The sequence below is a fragment of the Hyperoodon ampullatus genome, assembly GCF_949752795.1.
Source record: "Hyperoodon ampullatus genome assembly, chromosome: 13".
NCBI classification, from domain to species: Eukaryota; Metazoa; Chordata; class Mammalia; order Artiodactyla; family Ziphiidae; genus Hyperoodon; species Hyperoodon ampullatus.
The window spans coordinates 38136345-38154069 of record NC_136926.1 but is presented as its reverse complement, the minus strand read 5'-3'; the positions used below and the strand labels follow the sequence as shown (position 1 = coordinate 38154069).

The 17725-nt window shown below is 44.1% G+C and overlaps 1 protein-coding gene across 3 annotated transcripts; it reads left to right on the top strand.

Annotated features, from left to right (window-relative positions):
- Positions 1 to 5890: 5890 nt before the first annotated feature.
- On the top strand, positions 5891 to 17552 carry TYMS (thymidylate synthetase; the record flags this gene model as incomplete). 3 transcript variants are annotated; one of them, XM_079718107.1, is made up of 7 exons in its annotated part: positions 5891 to 6101; positions 7901 to 7974; positions 10379 to 10553; positions 13041 to 13142; positions 13869 to 14044; positions 14801 to 14872; positions 17083 to 17552. In XM_079718107.1, 7 exons carry the CDS (start codon positions 5891 to 5893, stop codon positions 17218 to 17220), a joined length of 948 nt encoding a protein of 315 aa, XP_079574233.1. In that variant the 3' UTR covers positions 17221 to 17552. The 3 variants fall into 3 exon arrangements, with proteins under 3 accessions (XP_079574233.1, XP_079574234.1, XP_079574235.1); XM_079718108.1 differs by lacking the exon at positions 13041 to 13142; XM_079718109.1 differs by lacking the exons at positions 7901 to 7974; positions 10379 to 10553.
- Between the last annotated feature and the right edge of the window lie 173 nt (positions 17553 to 17725).

The window sequence follows — 17725 nt, the reverse complement described above, 5'->3', positions numbered from 1 at the left end:
ACTTTACTAATAAATGAAAACTTTTCTTACTATTACAACTTTTATGTTTTTGATTATAATGTACATTTTTCCAAGTTTGCTTACTACCTGAATTTCTTCTTTTGTGCATCCTATTTAATTCAGTGGGTAAGATTTTGTGTGTTCTGATTAGATCAACACACCAAGCTCTCAAACCTGCCAACAGTGAAATAGCAACATACTAAGGAAAATAACAGGAAAGATGGGGGAAAAGAATCACCCTGTCATTTCCATTCAAATATATGAATATTTTTTAGGCTCTTACTCCAAGAATGTAGCTTGTTAAAACATGAATCCCATTTATAGGGTAGAACATATATTAAGAACCCTCCTCTGGAATTCTCATCTAGTCATCTAGCATCCTAAATGCCTAACTTTATTGATTGGTTTGGGATGTGTTTATTTCCCTATTCCAGACTTTCATAGCTGTAACTGTGGTTGGGATCCACAGTTACAGGCTGTAACAGAATGTCTTGCACATCCCAAGGATCCAATAAGCATTTGGTGATTGGTTCTTACGGTCATTATCAGAATGAAAGGCACACATAGGGAAGAAACACCTTGAATAAAGTAATGTGTCATAAACAATAGAAGTTTATCGAACAAATACTATGTGCACGTAGAATACAGAATGAGTATCTTCACATCAGAGGCAGGGGTCATTGTAGAGGTTTAATAATCCAGGGGAACTGAGAAGATCCCTTTGAATAGTGTGATTAAAAATATCCATACAGGGCTTCCCTGGTGGCGCAGGGGTTGAGAGTCCGCCTGCTGATGCAGGGAACGCGGGTTCGTGCCCCGGTCCGGGAAGATCCCACATGCCGCGGAGCAGCTGGGCCCAAGAGCCATGGCCACTGAGCCTGCGCGTCTGGAGCCTGTGCTCCGCAACGAGAGAGGCCACGACAGTGAGAGGCCCGTGGACCGCAAAAAAAAAAAAAAAAATCAAATCCATACAGATGAGTTTTCTGTTATTTTGCGATGTATTAATTTTTTCAAAAGCCAAGGGTATTTATTCTGTCACTCATTCCGGACTTTATTCCAAGAAAAAATGCACTCAGTCTATAAGTAATTTATTAATATTTTGATTATTGATGCTTTTTTAAGGTAAGAACTGATGCATCCTATATGCGGCAAGTAGAATTACCTCTTCAGCTGAGACCTGAAAATCCAGAAATACATAAGATAATGCAGGAAATGTAGCTGCAGGAGAGTATGTCAGTTATATATTGTAAAGTACTGTTAATTTTCTTATGTTGAATGGCAGTTTAATAACTATTCAAATTGAGTTAAAATGAAAATTCCTTTTTAAAATATCAAATGTAAATGTTACTGTATTCTATGGTATATTCATAGTTTGTAAATTAAATATTAAATCACCAAGGGGTCTGTGTTCTATCACTTCTACTACAAATGTGCCACTTTCTAATTAACAAAGATTCTTTTTTTAATTTGCTTTTACAATATAAAATATTTGACTTCTTGAAAAATATCTGTAATTCATTCCTTTGTTTAGTAAAGATCTATAGCTTCTGCATAGATTTTTTTTGTGTGGTAAAATATGCATAACAAAATTTACTATTTTAATCATTTTTAAGTGCACAGTTCAGTAGCATTAAGTAAATTCACAATGTTATGCAACCATCACCATCAACCCTCTCCAGAACTTTTTTCATCTTCCCAAACTGAAACTCTGTCCCCATTAAGCAATAACTCCCATTTCTCCCCTGTCCCCCAGCCCTTGACAGCCACAAGCTGTCCGACTCTGACTACTCTAGGGACCTCAGATAAGTGGAATCATACAGTATTTGTACTTTTGCAACTGGCTTATTTCACTTAGGGTAGTGTCCTCAAGGTTCATCCACGTGGTAGCATATGCTGGAATTCCTTTTCTTTTTAAGGCTGAATACTACTCCATTGCACGTGAGTATCACATTTGTTTATCTGTTCATCTGGAGTTGGACTCTTGGATGGCTTCCATCTTTTGGCCATTGTGGAGAGTGCTGCCATGCATATGGGTGTACTGCATAGTTTCTTTTAAAAATTAACACAACAGTGCTCTTTTTTTAACAAGGCCATACAGATTTTTCATAAAACACAAAGTGTTTTTGACTGACACATACTTAACCTCAGAATTTGGACCTTGGTGCAATACAAAAGGAGAATCTTTTGCCAGTATATGTCACTAAGGATTACACTGGGGATATATTTATAGTCAGTCTTTCAAATTATAAAAAGAAATATAAAGAGAGGACTTGAAACCTTTAAAGCATTTTTCACCCAGTCGAGCTATTTGGTAGGAAAGCTTGTCAGAGAGACTTAGAGTTCAAAGGCAGCCCATCGAATATAGTCAATTCCAAATGAAGACAAAGCTGTTTTTATCATAACTGAAGCCTATATTAAAAAAAAAGGATACTATTGATAGAATCCTGGATACCTTAATGTACAGTAAATCTCAAATAAAGAGTCTATTCAGCCATACATTTGATATATTTGTCAGAGAAGGTGCCAAAAAATAAGTTATAAAGGGAACCTGACTTTTATAGCCAACGTGCCATCAAAACCTTGTAGAGTGAAGAAAGGAAGATATTGGCTTCAAAGCATCTGGCAGAGAAAAGCCTTTCCGTGCCGGCTGACCTGGATTTTAATCCTGGCTGCCAGATTTCACAGGTGTTTGACTAGGCAAGATCCTTAATCTCTCTGAACCTCTGTGTTTTTAATCTCTAAAATGATAAAAGTAATAGTTTTTGTTTTATTGGGTAGTTGTGAGAACTACAGTAAATAATCCATAATGATAAGCATCAATTGATGGTAGATGGTAGCTTTGACTATATAAATAATACTATTATTTAGTATCTGACTCATAGTTGGCTCTCAAAAATTTTAGTTTCCTGCTTTCCTTTACCTAATTGTGCCAACATTTTTGAGAATTTGTCGTGTAAAGAAGAATCAATATCCAGACCAATAATATTCAAATGTTCTTGCTCTCATACACACTGAAAAGGAAACTGAAAAATGTATATATGCTCTTCCACATGATTTTTCAATATAAGTTGAAAGAATAGGGAATTTTAATTTTCCCATGTATTGTAAATAGTAGCATCTTTAAAAATATCTCATCCTTTTTTGAAATGTGCCCAATGGAATCTACATATGGCAATTTGATATCCAGTATCATCCATTTAAACAAATAAACAAGTTTTTCTTTAACAGTAAGAAATTTTATCTCATTCCATTTTCTCCTTAAACTCTTATATTTTCATTCTATTTTCTTCAGAGAATTTTATTCTAATGTAATATATTTTATGCTTAAACATCTTTATTGATCAATAAAATATAAATATTTTTAAATTTTGAAAATTAAAAATTTCCTGGGACACAAAAATCTAGGTATCAAATATTCATTCTGGATTGAGTTATCATTGTAATTTATTGTACATAATTGATCAAAATAAATATATTACACATTTCTATGGCTATTAAACATAAACAGCAAAATTTTTAACAGAAATAGATCTCTTAATGAGAAGAAAAAGCTCTTTTTCCTCCAGTAAGTTAATGGATCCATTAATAATTATTATTTCTTCCTAGAATGAGATAGGATTCAGCATCAATATCATCCTTATTTTGCGTTTTTATAGATGTGAGTGCTGTGAAAGCTGCTGGTATAATGCATTCGAGGTTAGAATGCTCTTTCCCCAGATCATCCCCTGCTGGTTTCTTCTCACTATTTAGGTCTCAGCTCAAATGTGACCTCCTCAGGGAGGCCTCACCTGATGGTGGGATCTAAAGTGGTCTCTCTGAACCCAGTTATGTAATCATCATAGCACTTGTCGCTCTCTGCAGATGTCTTGTTCTCAGACTTAGGAATTGCTCCTCTAGCTAGAGTGTCAGTTCTGTGAGAGTGACCTTGTCTATCTTGCTCCTTGGTGACTCGTGGTAGGCACTATGATGTAAACGCTGTTGGATGAATGAATGAATGATACGCTTGTCTGAGAGGATCATTCGTTTATGGAGCAGCAACCGGGAAGGAAACCGTTCTCTCTCCATTATCATGAAACCAAGGTCCTCCAAGTACTACAATGGAAGAGGAGTCTCCACGCAGGCGGGGGAGTCTACACTTGTGTCCCAAGATTCACCCTGTGGTACAAGTGATATTCGATTGGAACAGTTAAACTCAGCTCAAAATAACAAAAGGGAAATAAACACAGAGAGTAACTGCAACTAGGCAATCTGGGAGATTTTCAGCCTGGGACCAGGCACATGGTTGGAAATGTGTGGAGACACTTTTGCTCGGCGTGGGGTTGGGGAAATATCTATCTGCATTTAGTTGGCCTTGCGCAGGCACCTACAGCCCTGCGGTAATTAATGTGCGGGGCGATCCCTCGCAGCGAAGACTGCACCTCCACACCGCATTTTAGCTTCTCACACCCAGGGGCGCTCTCAAGCTAAGGCAGACAACTTGAGTCCCCATCCCTGTCTAAAGCCTGTTTTCTGAGTTCAGGTTTCCCACAGAGCAGTCTCTGCCCAAATGACCATCAGAAAAAAAGCCCGTCGCGTCTGGAGACAGCCACCACGTCCACCCCATCCAAGCAGTACAGCGCAACACAGGACGGCCATCATCCCCAAAGCAGATACAGGTGACTTTTTAATACTATTATTACACTGGTGTGGGCGTGGGGGGTGGGATGAGGAAGGTGATGGGGGAGGGGAAGGATGAATCTAGTCGACCTGGGAAAGGCCAGCCTAGCAGGTGACGGATTAGATAGGTTTGATAGATTAAATATATCTAAAACATCTGCTATCCAGTGCATTTCAGTTTACCCTTTGTGAGCACTCATACAACCAAAGAGCAAGAACATTCCACCCAAAAGAAAACACAAATGTAACATTGTTTTTGCCAAGCAGATTAGGCAGAGCTGCAGGTGAAAGATATTTATTTCCTCCCAGAATGTTTTCCTGTTACAAAAATTTTAACCTTGAGTTTGAGAAGTGACCTTTAACAGAAAGATTCCAGAATCTTCCACAGACAATAAAGTTGAGATGGGGGGAGGAGAGGGGAGAAAAAAGAAAAACCATCGACTTTATTGAATAGAAAGAAATAGTGTTTAGTATGTTTCAGAGAGAGCCCACACCTCCTTCTTAGTAACCCTAGACGCAGCGACATCAAGAAATTTATTGAGCATCTACTATGTGCTCAATAAACAAATGATTCAAAAGACTGCTGTTGCATGTACATGTATTAGTATCTTTTAAACTCATTATCAAATATTTTCTACCCACCAGTGTTTATATTATAAACGTTACACTAAAACTAAAATTTTGGTATTCAAAACTGAAAACGGCTGGCTGTTATTAATCAAGTAAAAAAGCTGCCTTATTCTATTTGCTCCAGCTGCCGGCCTTGAGTGAGGATGGGGGAAAATGGAAATGCAAATCACTTGCAGCAGCCCCCCCTCAGTTGTAGGAAACACCTCAAATAACAGGGTTTTGTTTGTTTTTCGATTGCGCGAACACGTGTAAATTGTTTCAGGGTCCCCTTGATCACCGAAAGGCGCGGTCGACCCTGAATCTTTCCAACGAGAGCGGCCTGTCTCAGGCAACGCACCAAGATATAGCTTTAGGATTTCCTTCTAGGTCAAAGGTTCTTGACTTTTAAAATGCCATAAAGGTCACGCGATTCGGAAAAGCGATCGCGGTCCCAGCTGGCGGCCCAGCGCGCCCCTGGGACGCGAGGGGCGGGGCCTACGTCACCGGAACGTCACCAGAAGAGGCGGAGTCTCAGGAGCGGCGGCGGGAAAAGAGGACCGTTGAAAGCGTTGGGTCGCTTCGCCCGCTGCAGTCCTGTCCCCGCTGCCGCGCCCGCTGCCGCGCTATGCCTGCCGCCAGCTCCGAGCTGCCGCGCCCGACGTCGCTGCCCGCCGCGCAGGAGCAGGGCGCCGAGTCGCGGCCGCCGCCGCCGCACGGGGAGCTGCAGTACTTGGGGCAAATTGAGCACATCCTCCGCTGCGGCTTTCGGAAGGATGACCGCACGGGCACCGGCACCCTGTCGGTGTTCGGCATGCAGGCGCGCTACAGCCTGAGAGGTGAGGCGGACGCGCCACGGGGGCGGGAGGGCGGGCGCGCCCGGTGCGCGCGGAGCTGGGGTGGGGAGAGCGTTCCGGACAGGCCGGGCCCCGCGGTCGGCGTTTAGTCAACCTCAACCCCGCGAGGAGGGGAAGCGGCCTTGGCCCCACTTTGCAGACGCCGAAACTGAGGCTCGGATTAGAGAGATGACTTGCGTAGGGTCATACGAACTGGAGGGACAGAGCTGGGAGGTAAAACCGGGTCCTCTGGCTCTTAATCACGCAGCTATGCTGTTTCTCAAAGCGGGCGCGATCCTGCAGCGTTTGCCCCAGATTAGAGAGTGGGAGAGCATCTGCTCGGGCTTGACCGGGGCCTTGGCTGGAGCGCCCCTTTTCTGCTTCTCCTCTTCCCGCCGCGTCTGCTGTTCCGCTTCGCAAAGTTTTTAAAAATTGGAGGGAAGATGACGTGGGCGGGGCTGCGTTGGGAGGAGAGAGCCGAAAAGCAGGGGCGGGAACTTGTGGTTCACGACAGTTTTGCCATCTGGTCCCGCGAACCAGCTTTCCTCTTAAACCTTGAAACAGGAACGCGAGAGTCCGAGTAGGAGTTCATATTTATTTGTCTTTGTCTTTAAAACAGGGTGGCTCCTGGGAAGAAGTGTGTCTAGGGGGTTGTTAGGGTCGGGCTTTCAGGGGACAGAGGGGCGGGGTGGGGGTCGGCACCGGACGAGAGTTGAAACAGGTGTGGAGGGCGGTTGTGAGTGGGGAGACCAACTGTTGGTGAAGCAGATTGACCCAGGTCAGGGGAGAAACCCTCCGCCGCGCACCCATTGGAGAGACTGGAAAATATGGGGCTGCAGTGGCCGATGTGGCTTGGACAACCTAGGGAGTTTTGTCTGAGCAGAGGGATCCGCTTTCCTGCAGCTGCAGCGCAGTGGCCTCCGGGGAGCCACAGACCTCGTTTCTACTCCCGCCCCTCTGCTTAGACCTTTGTTTGGCAAGTGGCTTAACTTCTCCCATCTTCAGCGTCCCCATGTGCTCAAAATGGAGGGAAGCAGGTGCTTGAAGAATCTGTTCTTGTTACATGAGTATCACCTGTACAAGTGATAATGTTAACTGAATAGGTACCAAATTTAGAGAGAAGCTTTTACAGTTTTCTCTATTGCTTGAGGCAAACTTATGTATTACCTCCTGGTGTCCGTAAAAAGGGAGGTCATAATGGAGCCTCAAGGAGGGTTGTTTTGAGGATCAAATAGGATCATGCATATCAAGTGTTTAAACAGTTAACTATTTTTATTACACTTAAAAAAATAGAGGTTAATTTTCTTTGCGACTATCTAGAAACTATTCATTTTGGCCCAGGGCAGTATCTACTATTCCCTGGTCTTGAGCAAGTTATCCCTGGCAGGATAATCATGGAATAGGAGCCTTCAGGCTTTGTCCTAGGTCACATTCTATGTGTTGTCTTCGCACCTCTGTGATGAAGGGTTCACGCTAACCAGGTAGTGGGTGGTAGCTCTTCCCTGTGCACACGGGCATCCCTGCCTGTTCCCTGCCCCAAATCACTGTGGAATTCCTGTGTCTGGTGGTCAAGGGGCACAGGAAGGTGGTCTCGGTCTGAATTGTGTCACTGACTTGGGGCTGCAGCCTTGGGAGCTCCACTCTGATCCGGGGGTGCCCACGTGGCAGAGGTTGCAGTTTTCCAGCTGCTCTGTGGTCACTCCAGGGCCTTATGTCCTGGAGCAGTTTGCTTTAACAGAGAAAGTTGGATGGCACGTTCTGTTTTCCCATCTTGAAATTATACGATAAACTTTGTTTTCCAGATGAATTTCCTCTGCTTACAACCAAACGTGTTTTCTGGAAGGGTGTTTTGGAGGAGTTGCTGTGGTTTATCAAGGTAAAGAAGTTGCTGCTATTGGAAATCAATAATCTCTTCTCAGTACAGCATCAGCAAGATCCTTTTAAAAGTCACGTCATGTCACTCCTAGGCCTAAAGCCCTTAGTGGCTCCCATTTCACTCAGTAGGAGCCAAGGTCCTTACCATCCTGTCTCAGCTCTGGCCTCCGCCAGAGTCCCGCTCACTCTGCCCCTCCCGTCCTGGCCTCCTTGCTAATCTTCGAGCACACCGGGACATTCCCACCTAGGGCCCAGGCACCCGCTGGTCTTGCTCCTTGGAACCTTCTGCTCCATGTAGCATGACTCGCTCCCTCACCCTCAAGTCTCTGCTCAGTGAGCTTTCCCTGCCTCGGATCTAAAACTGTGATTACCTCCCCACCCTCTCCTCCCACCTCTCCTTTGTTTTCTCTACAGAGAAATACCTTATGTATAAGGTCTGCCCTCCCCCTTTACCCCCTTCAAGGGCGAAGGCAGACCATCAAATAAATAAAAATTATTTTAATGAAGATATATTTAAAAATAATTTTTTTTTTTAATTTAGAAAAGTATTAGAAGCTCCATGAGGGCAGAGAATTTCTCTTGTCTGCTATTGCATCCCCTGAGACACAGCCTGCCACACAGTAAGCACTCAACATGGAGTGATCACTGAATATAGATCCCAACTGTGCTCTCGTGTTGGGATAAGCTGGAAGGGTCTCTTGAGTAACAAGCTAGAGTGCCGTGGTGATGGGCAGCAGCCACACCTGGGCTTCCCCTCGCTCCATCTCCTGGTTCAGACCAGTGATATTCTGGCCAGTGCTGGTCACAGGGCACCTGAGGAAATGGGCTCTGTTCTGGGCTGGGCTAGAGGTTGGGATCCCTTCTACAGGGCACTTATGTGGCTTGTATTGTCTTGGGCCAAAGCAGGCCCAAGACCTCTTAGCACCTTTAAGAAAAGGTTTAGAGTTGGATTCAATCCAGTCTCCCTTAGTTCTGTATTCTCGGGGTATTTTCTTCTGCATTGGTTTATCTCAACTGACAGCGAGCTTCTACTTCCAAATACATCAGTGCAAATCTCAGAAGAGGATGTTTGTAAAGCAGCTAGAGCCCAGTCTGAATGGATGGGAAGGGAGACATTTGAAGCCACATGCGGAAGGTCGAGAAATGAGTTGTTGGAAGTGAAAAAAATTAGTACAAACTCAGTGACAGAAAGGGAGGAACTGGGATGCTCAGAAATAAAATGTATTCGCTTGTTTTATCTTAAAGCTTGAGTGCAGGATTCTAATAAATCCTTGTCAGGAACACATCAGACTCACCTCTGATCATCACTCCATGGGTGACTCAAAAATACAGGAGTTAGGGACTTCCCTGGCGGTCCAGTGGTTAAGACTCCATGCTTCCACTGCAGGGGGCACGGGTTCGACCCCTGGTTGAGGAAGTTCCACGTGCTGTGTGGTGCAAAAAAAAAAAAAAGGGGGGGGCGGTCAGAGTTTACCTGCACTTCAGCTGGGATCTTTGGGCAATATGGAGACGTATGGTCTGTGCAATAGTTAATATTGGGTTGAGTGCCAAGCGTTTTGCTTGTATTTTCTACTCACAGTAATATGGGTGGTGGTTACTACTGCTGTGCTCTTTTTTGGGTGCAGATGGTGAGGCTAGAGGGGTCAGGAAGCTGGTCAGAGAAGGGAGGAGGAGAGGGCAGGCATGGGGCCCAGGCGTGTATGGCCTCATAGCCTTGCTTGGAACCTTACAGTGTATCATACCCAGAGGCCAGTGGGGTCTGTCCTTGACCTGGATGCACCATCAGGATACAGGTTAGGATGACATGGGCCAAATCTAATGAGGTAAAATATATAAGAGGAAAATAAAGCTTGTACTTGCACCAAAAAAAAAAAAAATAATAACTCCCCAAAACCCACACCTTAACTTTGCAAGTATAGGTTGGGGGTAAACATGACTTGATAGTGGCACTTGTAAGATGTATGACTGACATATTTGCCAGAAAAGCTAAGACTGATTAGGCCAATCGGTGGAAATATTTGATATACCAGGTCTAAGATACACCAAACAGATTGCACATGAGGCATTAGATTCATCCTGGGGCATTACACTTAGACACAGAACACATTAAGTTAAGAAACACAAAACTGTTAGATGAGATGGAAGTAATTAAAGGACTTGGAGGTGTTTCGAATTTTAGTTGAGGGGAATAGGAAAAAAGATTTGAGATCCTGATTGCAAAGAAGGATTGGACCATCCTGGGGGCCCTCAGAAAGTTTGGACTGGGACCAGCCTGCTTAATGATGGGATGTGTCAGGTGCTGTCCCCTGTCTTGTCAGCACAGGCCCACTTGGGGGGAGGCTTTTGGGGGATCAACTCTGATGGCACAGAATTCACTGGATGCTGCTGTCTCCCATCTCTTCCAGGGATCCACAAACGCTAAGGAGCTGTCTTCCAAGGGAGTGAAAATCTGGGATGCCAATGGCTCCCGAGACTTCTTGGACAGCCTGGGATTCTCCAGCAGAGCAGAAGGGGATTTAGGCCCAGTTTATGGCTTTCAGTGGAGGCATTTTGGGGCCGAATACAAAGATATGGTTTCAGGTGAGGAGATGGAGTGGGGCCTCAGATTTCCTGAGTGCCTCTCACAGCCTGAGTTTGTCCCATTGTTGCAAGTGAAGCCTGGGGGATAGGAAGCCGGTGATGGGGAAGTGGATGTATAACTTGGACCTTGTGAGGGGCGCTTCAGATTCAGGTGGAGGATCAGATCAGATCATAGCAGGGTGGTTAGCACTTGCTGGGTCTTAGCACCTTCCATACCTTGTTCATCAGCAGATAGTGACCCGGTTGGTGGTTGGTCACTGTGTTGGGCGTAGGGTTGGAAGTTCATGTGGGGCACAAGAGTCCCAGGGATTGCCCTGTGGCGGCCTTGAGCTCCCCTTTTAAAGACTGAGCTGCCCAGCACACTGTAGTGGTGCTGGGGAGCGGTCTGTGGTCACCCTCTCTTCCCTGTCCTGGTGGGATGGAGGAAGGTGAAACATCTCACCCCTGGATGCCCACCCTCCTCTGTCACTTGGTGGCTCCACTTGCTGAGTGTCACAGAATCCAGTCCAGGTCCTTTGACCCTTCCTGTCCCCCCATCCCTAGGTCAGGGGTTGCAAAAGCAAATGCCTACCTCGGGGCGTGCGTGCGTGTGTGTGCGTGCGTGTGCGCGCATGCGCGCACCGCGCATGTGCGTACACACAGGAAGTAACAGTTTGTTGGCTGGGCAAAAACCAGTTACCTGGAAAGCATGTGCCATCTAAAGGGGACAGTCACACCTCAGCTCTAGCCAGCTGGAGGGATTTGGGCCTGATGTTGTTGGGTTTTTCAATAAAAGCCTAAGTCTTTGGAATGGTGGCAACTTTGGTAAGTTCAAAATGCCATGCCAACCTGAAATAGGCAAATTCACAGAGACCAAAAGTGGATGGGGAGTTGTTTAATGGGTACAGAATTTCAGTTTGGGAAGATGAAGAAGATTTAGAATGGATAGTGGTGATGGTTGCACAACATTGGGAATGTACTTAACGCCACCGACTGCACACTTTAAAATGGTTAAAATGGTGAACTTAATGTTATGTAAATTTTGCCACACACCAAAAAAAATGCTCTGTGGGCCAAACAATTTCTCTGCAGGTGAATGGTCTTTCTGTTGTTAGAATGTAGCCTCTGTCCTAGGACATCCTCAGGATGTGAGGCTACATCCCTGGCTTAATTGTGCCTTAAATCCTGCCTCGTGTTCAATTATTTATTCTTCCTTGAGGGACCTGATGAAATTATGGCTTTAGTTTAGAGTTGTATGAATGCTTAGCTGTTGGATTTCAGTACAAGAGTTTTTGTTTTGTTTTGTTTTGAATTTTTACCCTGAAAAAGTTATAGGTTCACAGGAAATTGCCCAAAAAAGTGTAACCTCTCACATAAATTAACATTTGTAAAACCCACAGCACTTACCAGATTTCTCCAGCTTTATAAATTTGTGTGCAATTTTAGCACCTGTAGATTTATGTAACCACCACCACAATCAAGATACAGAACTGTTCCTTCACAGTTCATCTTTTTTTAAATCTTTGATATTACTTTTCTGGAACTGTGATGGTGATAGGACTTTCTTCCCCAAATTTAGAACTACTGGACTTGAGGATGGTCTGACTCCAATAAGTGGAAGTTTAACCAGAGGGGTGTGAAGCTCTGCACATCTCGGCTTCCAGTTCATTTCAGAAGGAGACAGGGACTTAAAAGTCCAGAGACCAGAAATGGGACAAAAGTATAAGGTGGTATAATAATTAGAGGTTTCCTGATATTTACAGTCAGTAGGTATTTGGCTGTTAAATTGTAATTTTAGGTGGGAGTGTTGGAAGGATAGTGTCTAGATGACAAAAAGGAATTCTCATCCTCTGTTAGTTGAACCGTGTATGGCAGGGTAAATTAGTGAAGATCCAGCCCTGTGCCTGGCAGTGGAGCGTGACAAGATTGGTTGATGGTATAGAGACTATGTCCTGTGGGGACCACTGGAAGAAACAGATTGTTGAGGCTGAAGAAGGTTAGCGATAGGAGAAGGGGGAGGAGGGGCACCACGGCCAAGTGTTTAAAGGACTCTTAAGTAGGTAAGAAATAGACATTGTTGGGCTTCCCTGGTGGCGCAGTGGTTGAGAGTCCGCCTGCCGATGCAGGGGACATGGGTTTGTGCCCCGGTCCGGGAAGATCCCACATGCCGCGGAGCAGCTGGGCCCGTGAGCCATGGCCTATGAGCCTGCGCGTCCGGAGCCTGTGCTCCGCAACGGGAGAGGCCACAACAGTGAGAGGCCCGCATACTGCAAAAAAAAAAAAAAAAGAAAGAAATAGACATTGTTGTGGTTCCAGAGGACAGACCTAGGAGCCAAGACTCAATATAACCCGACGAAATATAAGACATTTATATTGTTCATTGGCTGTCGTGTAACTGTGGGCCAGGGGAGGCCGTGGGAGGACAGTGTGGTCGATGACCTCTGAGACCCTCTCATGAGATGCTGTGATTCACGTGTGAGGTGTTCTCTCTTTTTGCCAATTCTGCAGATTATTCAGATCAAGGAGTAGATCAACTGCAAAAAGTGATTGACACAATCAAAACCAACCCTGACGACAGAAGAATCATCCTGTGTGCTTGGAATCCAAAAGGTTGATTTCATCCCAGTCACCCTGCCATGTCTTAACGGTACCTCCTACAGAGGCAGTGGGTGGGAGGTGGTCCTGGGAACTGCTCCAGGCTGCCCGGCTGCCCTTGTGACCCCGGCCATGTCGCACGTGGTCCCATTTTCACCTTCAGAGGGTGAGGTTGGGCCCAGATGAAATTTGTATTTTATGGGCTTTAAATTGCCTATAAAAATACACATGAAAATTTTAACATTTTAAATTGGGGCAGATGGAATTTCAGATCACCTCCCCCTCACTATTATGAATATTTTAAACAATTATATTGTAAAACTAAACTCTACCAAGGTGTACTAAATACCCAGAGTGGAATATTTGCATAGAGATTTTGAATACAGGAGGGTGTGCCTGAGTGGCCAATATCCTGTGGCCTCTGCAAATGAATTCATTCCTCCTATACTTGTGGTTTGGTGCCATGGTGGTAGCACAAGTAATTCATTTCAGCTCGGATGGAAGAGCATGGCTTCAGTTGTCAGCGTGCATCCACAGAAGTCTCACGCTGATGGACAGGTCTCTGTCTTCGACCTTATGCCATCCCTGGGGTTGGAACGGTCAGTGAGGGTCATGGGGGTCGCTGGCCCAGTGGCTCTTTCTCACCATCTCCGCTGTATGAGTTGGTTCTGTTTCATTTTGCCTAGAGCTGTGTTCTTTAAAACCACTGCCCCTCCTGACTTTCCTCTGCCGGCTCCTCAGATCTCTCTCTCATGGCGCTACCCCCGTGCCACGCCCTTTGCCAGTTCTACGTGGTGAACGGTGAGCTGTCCTGCCAGCTGTACCAGAGGTCAGGAGACATGGGCCTGGGTGTGCCCTTCAACATTGCCAGCTACGCCCTGCTCACCTACATGATCGCACACATCACGGGCCTGAAGGTGGGCTCCTCTCGGGGAGGAACGGCTTTTGCCAGCCTAAAGCACTGAGCTCTTATTTTTAATGATTTTTTTAAATTAATTAATTTATTTATTTTTGGCTGCATTGGGTCTTCATTGCTGCACACAGGCTTTCTCTAGTTGCGGTGAGCGGAGGCTACTCTTTGTTGCGGTGCACGGGCTTCTCATTGCGGTGGCTTCTCTTTTGTGGAGCACGGGCTCTAGGCTCACGGGCTTCAGTAGTTGTGGCACGTGGGCACAGTAGTGGCTCGCAGGCTCTAGAGCGCAGGCTCAGTAGTTGTGGCACACGGGCTTAGTTGCTCCGCAGCATGTGGGATCTTCCCAGACCAAGGCTCAAACCTGTGTCCCCTGCATTGGCGGGCAGATTCTTAACCACTGTGCCACCAGGGAAGTCCCAAGCACTGAGCTCTTAGATCCTGTAACGTGGAAAACTCATTGCAGAGAATTTCGTCTCCAATTAGTCTTTAAATGTGATAGATGTAAATGAGGACTAACTGGCTTACTCTGTAACCTCCTCGGAGCTTTCCTGTCCTTTTGCTCTGTATAAACTAACGGGATCGTATAGGTTATTTATTATAACTTTGATGAATCAACTTTTCTCAAAATTGACGCTGGTTAAATTCCTTGTGAAAAGCTTTGGGATGTCTGCATACTGTGTGTCATGTGTTTTTACATGATGTGTTTTAAAGGAATTCAGACTAAAGCATTTACTGTTCTGCTTTCTCCCGTGGGGTTTAGCCAGGTGACTTTGTACACACTTTGGGAGATGCACACATTTACCTGAATCACATTGAGCCGCTGAAAATTCAGGTAAGAAATGTATCTGTCACACTTTGGGGTTTGGTACCTTCTCTTGATAAAAGGTCGATATGGAAAACATCCCTCCTGTAATAAGTGTTCTCCTCGGTGCTCTGACAGAGATAAGAGGACCTGCTTCCAGGTTTGCGGGTGGTGGTGGGCAGGCAGGGACAAGGGAGACAGGCCTCAATGGCCACAGACACTTTACATGACACGTGCTGTGAGGTATTAAGTACTAGTACCAGAGAGGAGGAGCCATCTTTGGACCAGAAAGTTTAGGACCTTCCCAGAGGTGGCATTTTAATTCATTCTTTTACTTGGAAGAGTGTTTAAATGCAAATATGTTCCCTTAGTTTTATGCTAACATACAGTACTTAGGTCTGAACTTTGAAAAGTCTGTGTTCACTTCCATAAGTTACAGCAGCCAACAAAGGATTTGTTTTTTGGATGTTTTTTGTTGTTGTTTTTTTAATTGAACTATAGTTGATTTACAGTGTTGTATTAATTACTGTTGTACAGCAGACTCAGTTATACATGTATATACATTTTTTTCATATTCTTTTCCATTATGGTTTCACAGGATATTGAATATAGTTCTCTGTACTATACAGTAGACCTTGTTTATCCATTTACATATATGAGTTTGCATCTGCTAATCCTGAACTCCCACCCCTTCCCCACCTTGGCAACCACCAGTCTATTCTGTGTTCGTGTTTCTGTTTCATAGATAGGTTCATTTCTGTCATTTTAGATTTTACATATGAGTGATGTCTCATGGTATTTGCCTTTCCCTTTCTGACTTCACTTAGTATGATAATCTCCAGTTGCATCCATGTTGCTGCAAGTGGCATTATTTCATTCTTTTTTATGGCTGAGTAGTATTCCATTGTATATATGTACCACATCTTCTTTATCCATTCATCTGTCCATCGACATTTAGCTTGTTTCCATGTCTTGGCTATTGTGAATAGTGCTGCTGTGAACATAGAGGTGCATGTATCCTTGAATTACAGTTTTGTCTGGATATATGCCCAGGAGTGGGATTGCTGGATTATATGGTAATATTATTTTCCATTTTCTGAGGAACCTCCATATTTTCCACAGTGGCTGCACCAACTTACATTCCCACCAACAGTGTAGGAGGTTTCCCTTTTCTCCACACCCTCTCCAGCATTTGTTATTTGTAGACTTTTTAATGAGGGCCATTCTAACTGGTGTGAGGTAGTACTTCATTTTAGTTTTGATTTGCATTTCTATAATAATCAGCGATGTTGAGCATCTTTTCATGTGCCTATTGGCTGTGTTTCTTCTGTGGAGAAATGCCTTTTGGTTTTGTTTATGGTTTCCTTTGCTATGTAAAAGCTTGTAGTTAGTTTAGGTCCCATTTGTTTATTTTTGTTTTTATTTCCATTGCTTTGGGAGACTGACCTAAGAACATTGATACAATTTATGTCAGAATATTTTACCTATGTTCTCTTCTAGGCATTTTATGGTGTCATGTCTTATGTATTTCCAACAAAGGATGATTTAAGATGGCAATAAAAATATGAGTGTGCTTAATGAACCTCGAGGAAAAAAATTCAAACCAAAAACCTTTAGCCCCTTCTGGATTAGGTCTGGGTTTGGCAAGTCTTTGAGGAGCTTGGCTGCTGTGATTAGAGGGTGACCCAGGGCTCATCCAGATACTCCTCTCTGGCAGTCTGCTCCAGTCATGCTGGACGGAATACTATGTGGTCGTGACCTGTGTCCATGTCCTCATTGCTGCTGTCTGTTCATCCCAGGAGTCCTGGCTTGCATCCCTTTCTGTTAGTTGTCAACACGTGTCATCTTCTTTGCCCTTTCTGCCAGGGACAGTTGGGCTAGGGTTCAAGGGACTCAAGTAACCATTCTGTAGCTACTTTTTATTAAAGTAAAAGACCAGGTCCTGTCTTTAACAAATTTACCAAGAGCAGTCGATTATAAGAACTTAAACCTGGTGAGCCACCAAGGCTCCTGACACCATGTGATTCTACTGAACACCCTTCACTCTCCACGTGGGCGAGAGAATTGGTCAGCAGCATTGAATAACCAGGGACAAGGTATCTGTGGTATTCCAACCCTGCAAAATAATATTGATACTTTATTGGTAAAATACTGTTATTTGTTTCATGAAGGGACACAGGGAGCAAAATTAAAGCAGGTTGTATGGATCTGGCAAAATAATGGCCTTATGTTGTTTCTAGCTTCAGCGAGAACCAAGGCCTTTCCCCAAGCTCAAAATCCTTCGAAAAGTTGAGAAAATTGATGACTTCAAGGCTGAAGACATTAAGATTGAAGGCTACAATCCTCACCCGACCATTAAAATGGAAATGGCTGTTTAGAGTGCTTTTGAAGGAGTTGTTTGAAGGATATTTACACCTAGGTGAAAGTTCATTTTGCTCTAAAGGAGAAGGAACTAGGTCAAAACCTGTTGGTGATCTATCAGTTATTATTCATTAACTTTTAAGGATGTTACCACTGGCAAATAGAACTGTGCTGGTTCTCTTAGTAGTAAAAGACCTGGAGTTAGGGTAACTCACTAAGGATGTGTGTAAATGTAGAGATTGTGAATAAAGACAGGAAAGAGAAAATTTATATACTCTTAATTCAAACTTCATAATGTTTTTATGAAAATGGTCAGTGAACTTCAAGAATTATGTATAACTATTGTCCCAACTTGGAGCGAGCTGGATAACACCATCAGTCATGATAATGCCTAGTGTGGTTATGAACATATAGTTATATTTGTTTTATATCTTGCTGTAATGTTCTGGATTCATGTTTTGTTTTGTTTTTTTAATTCCATGTTGCCATTTATCTGCTCAGTTCTTGCCTAAAACAGATTTA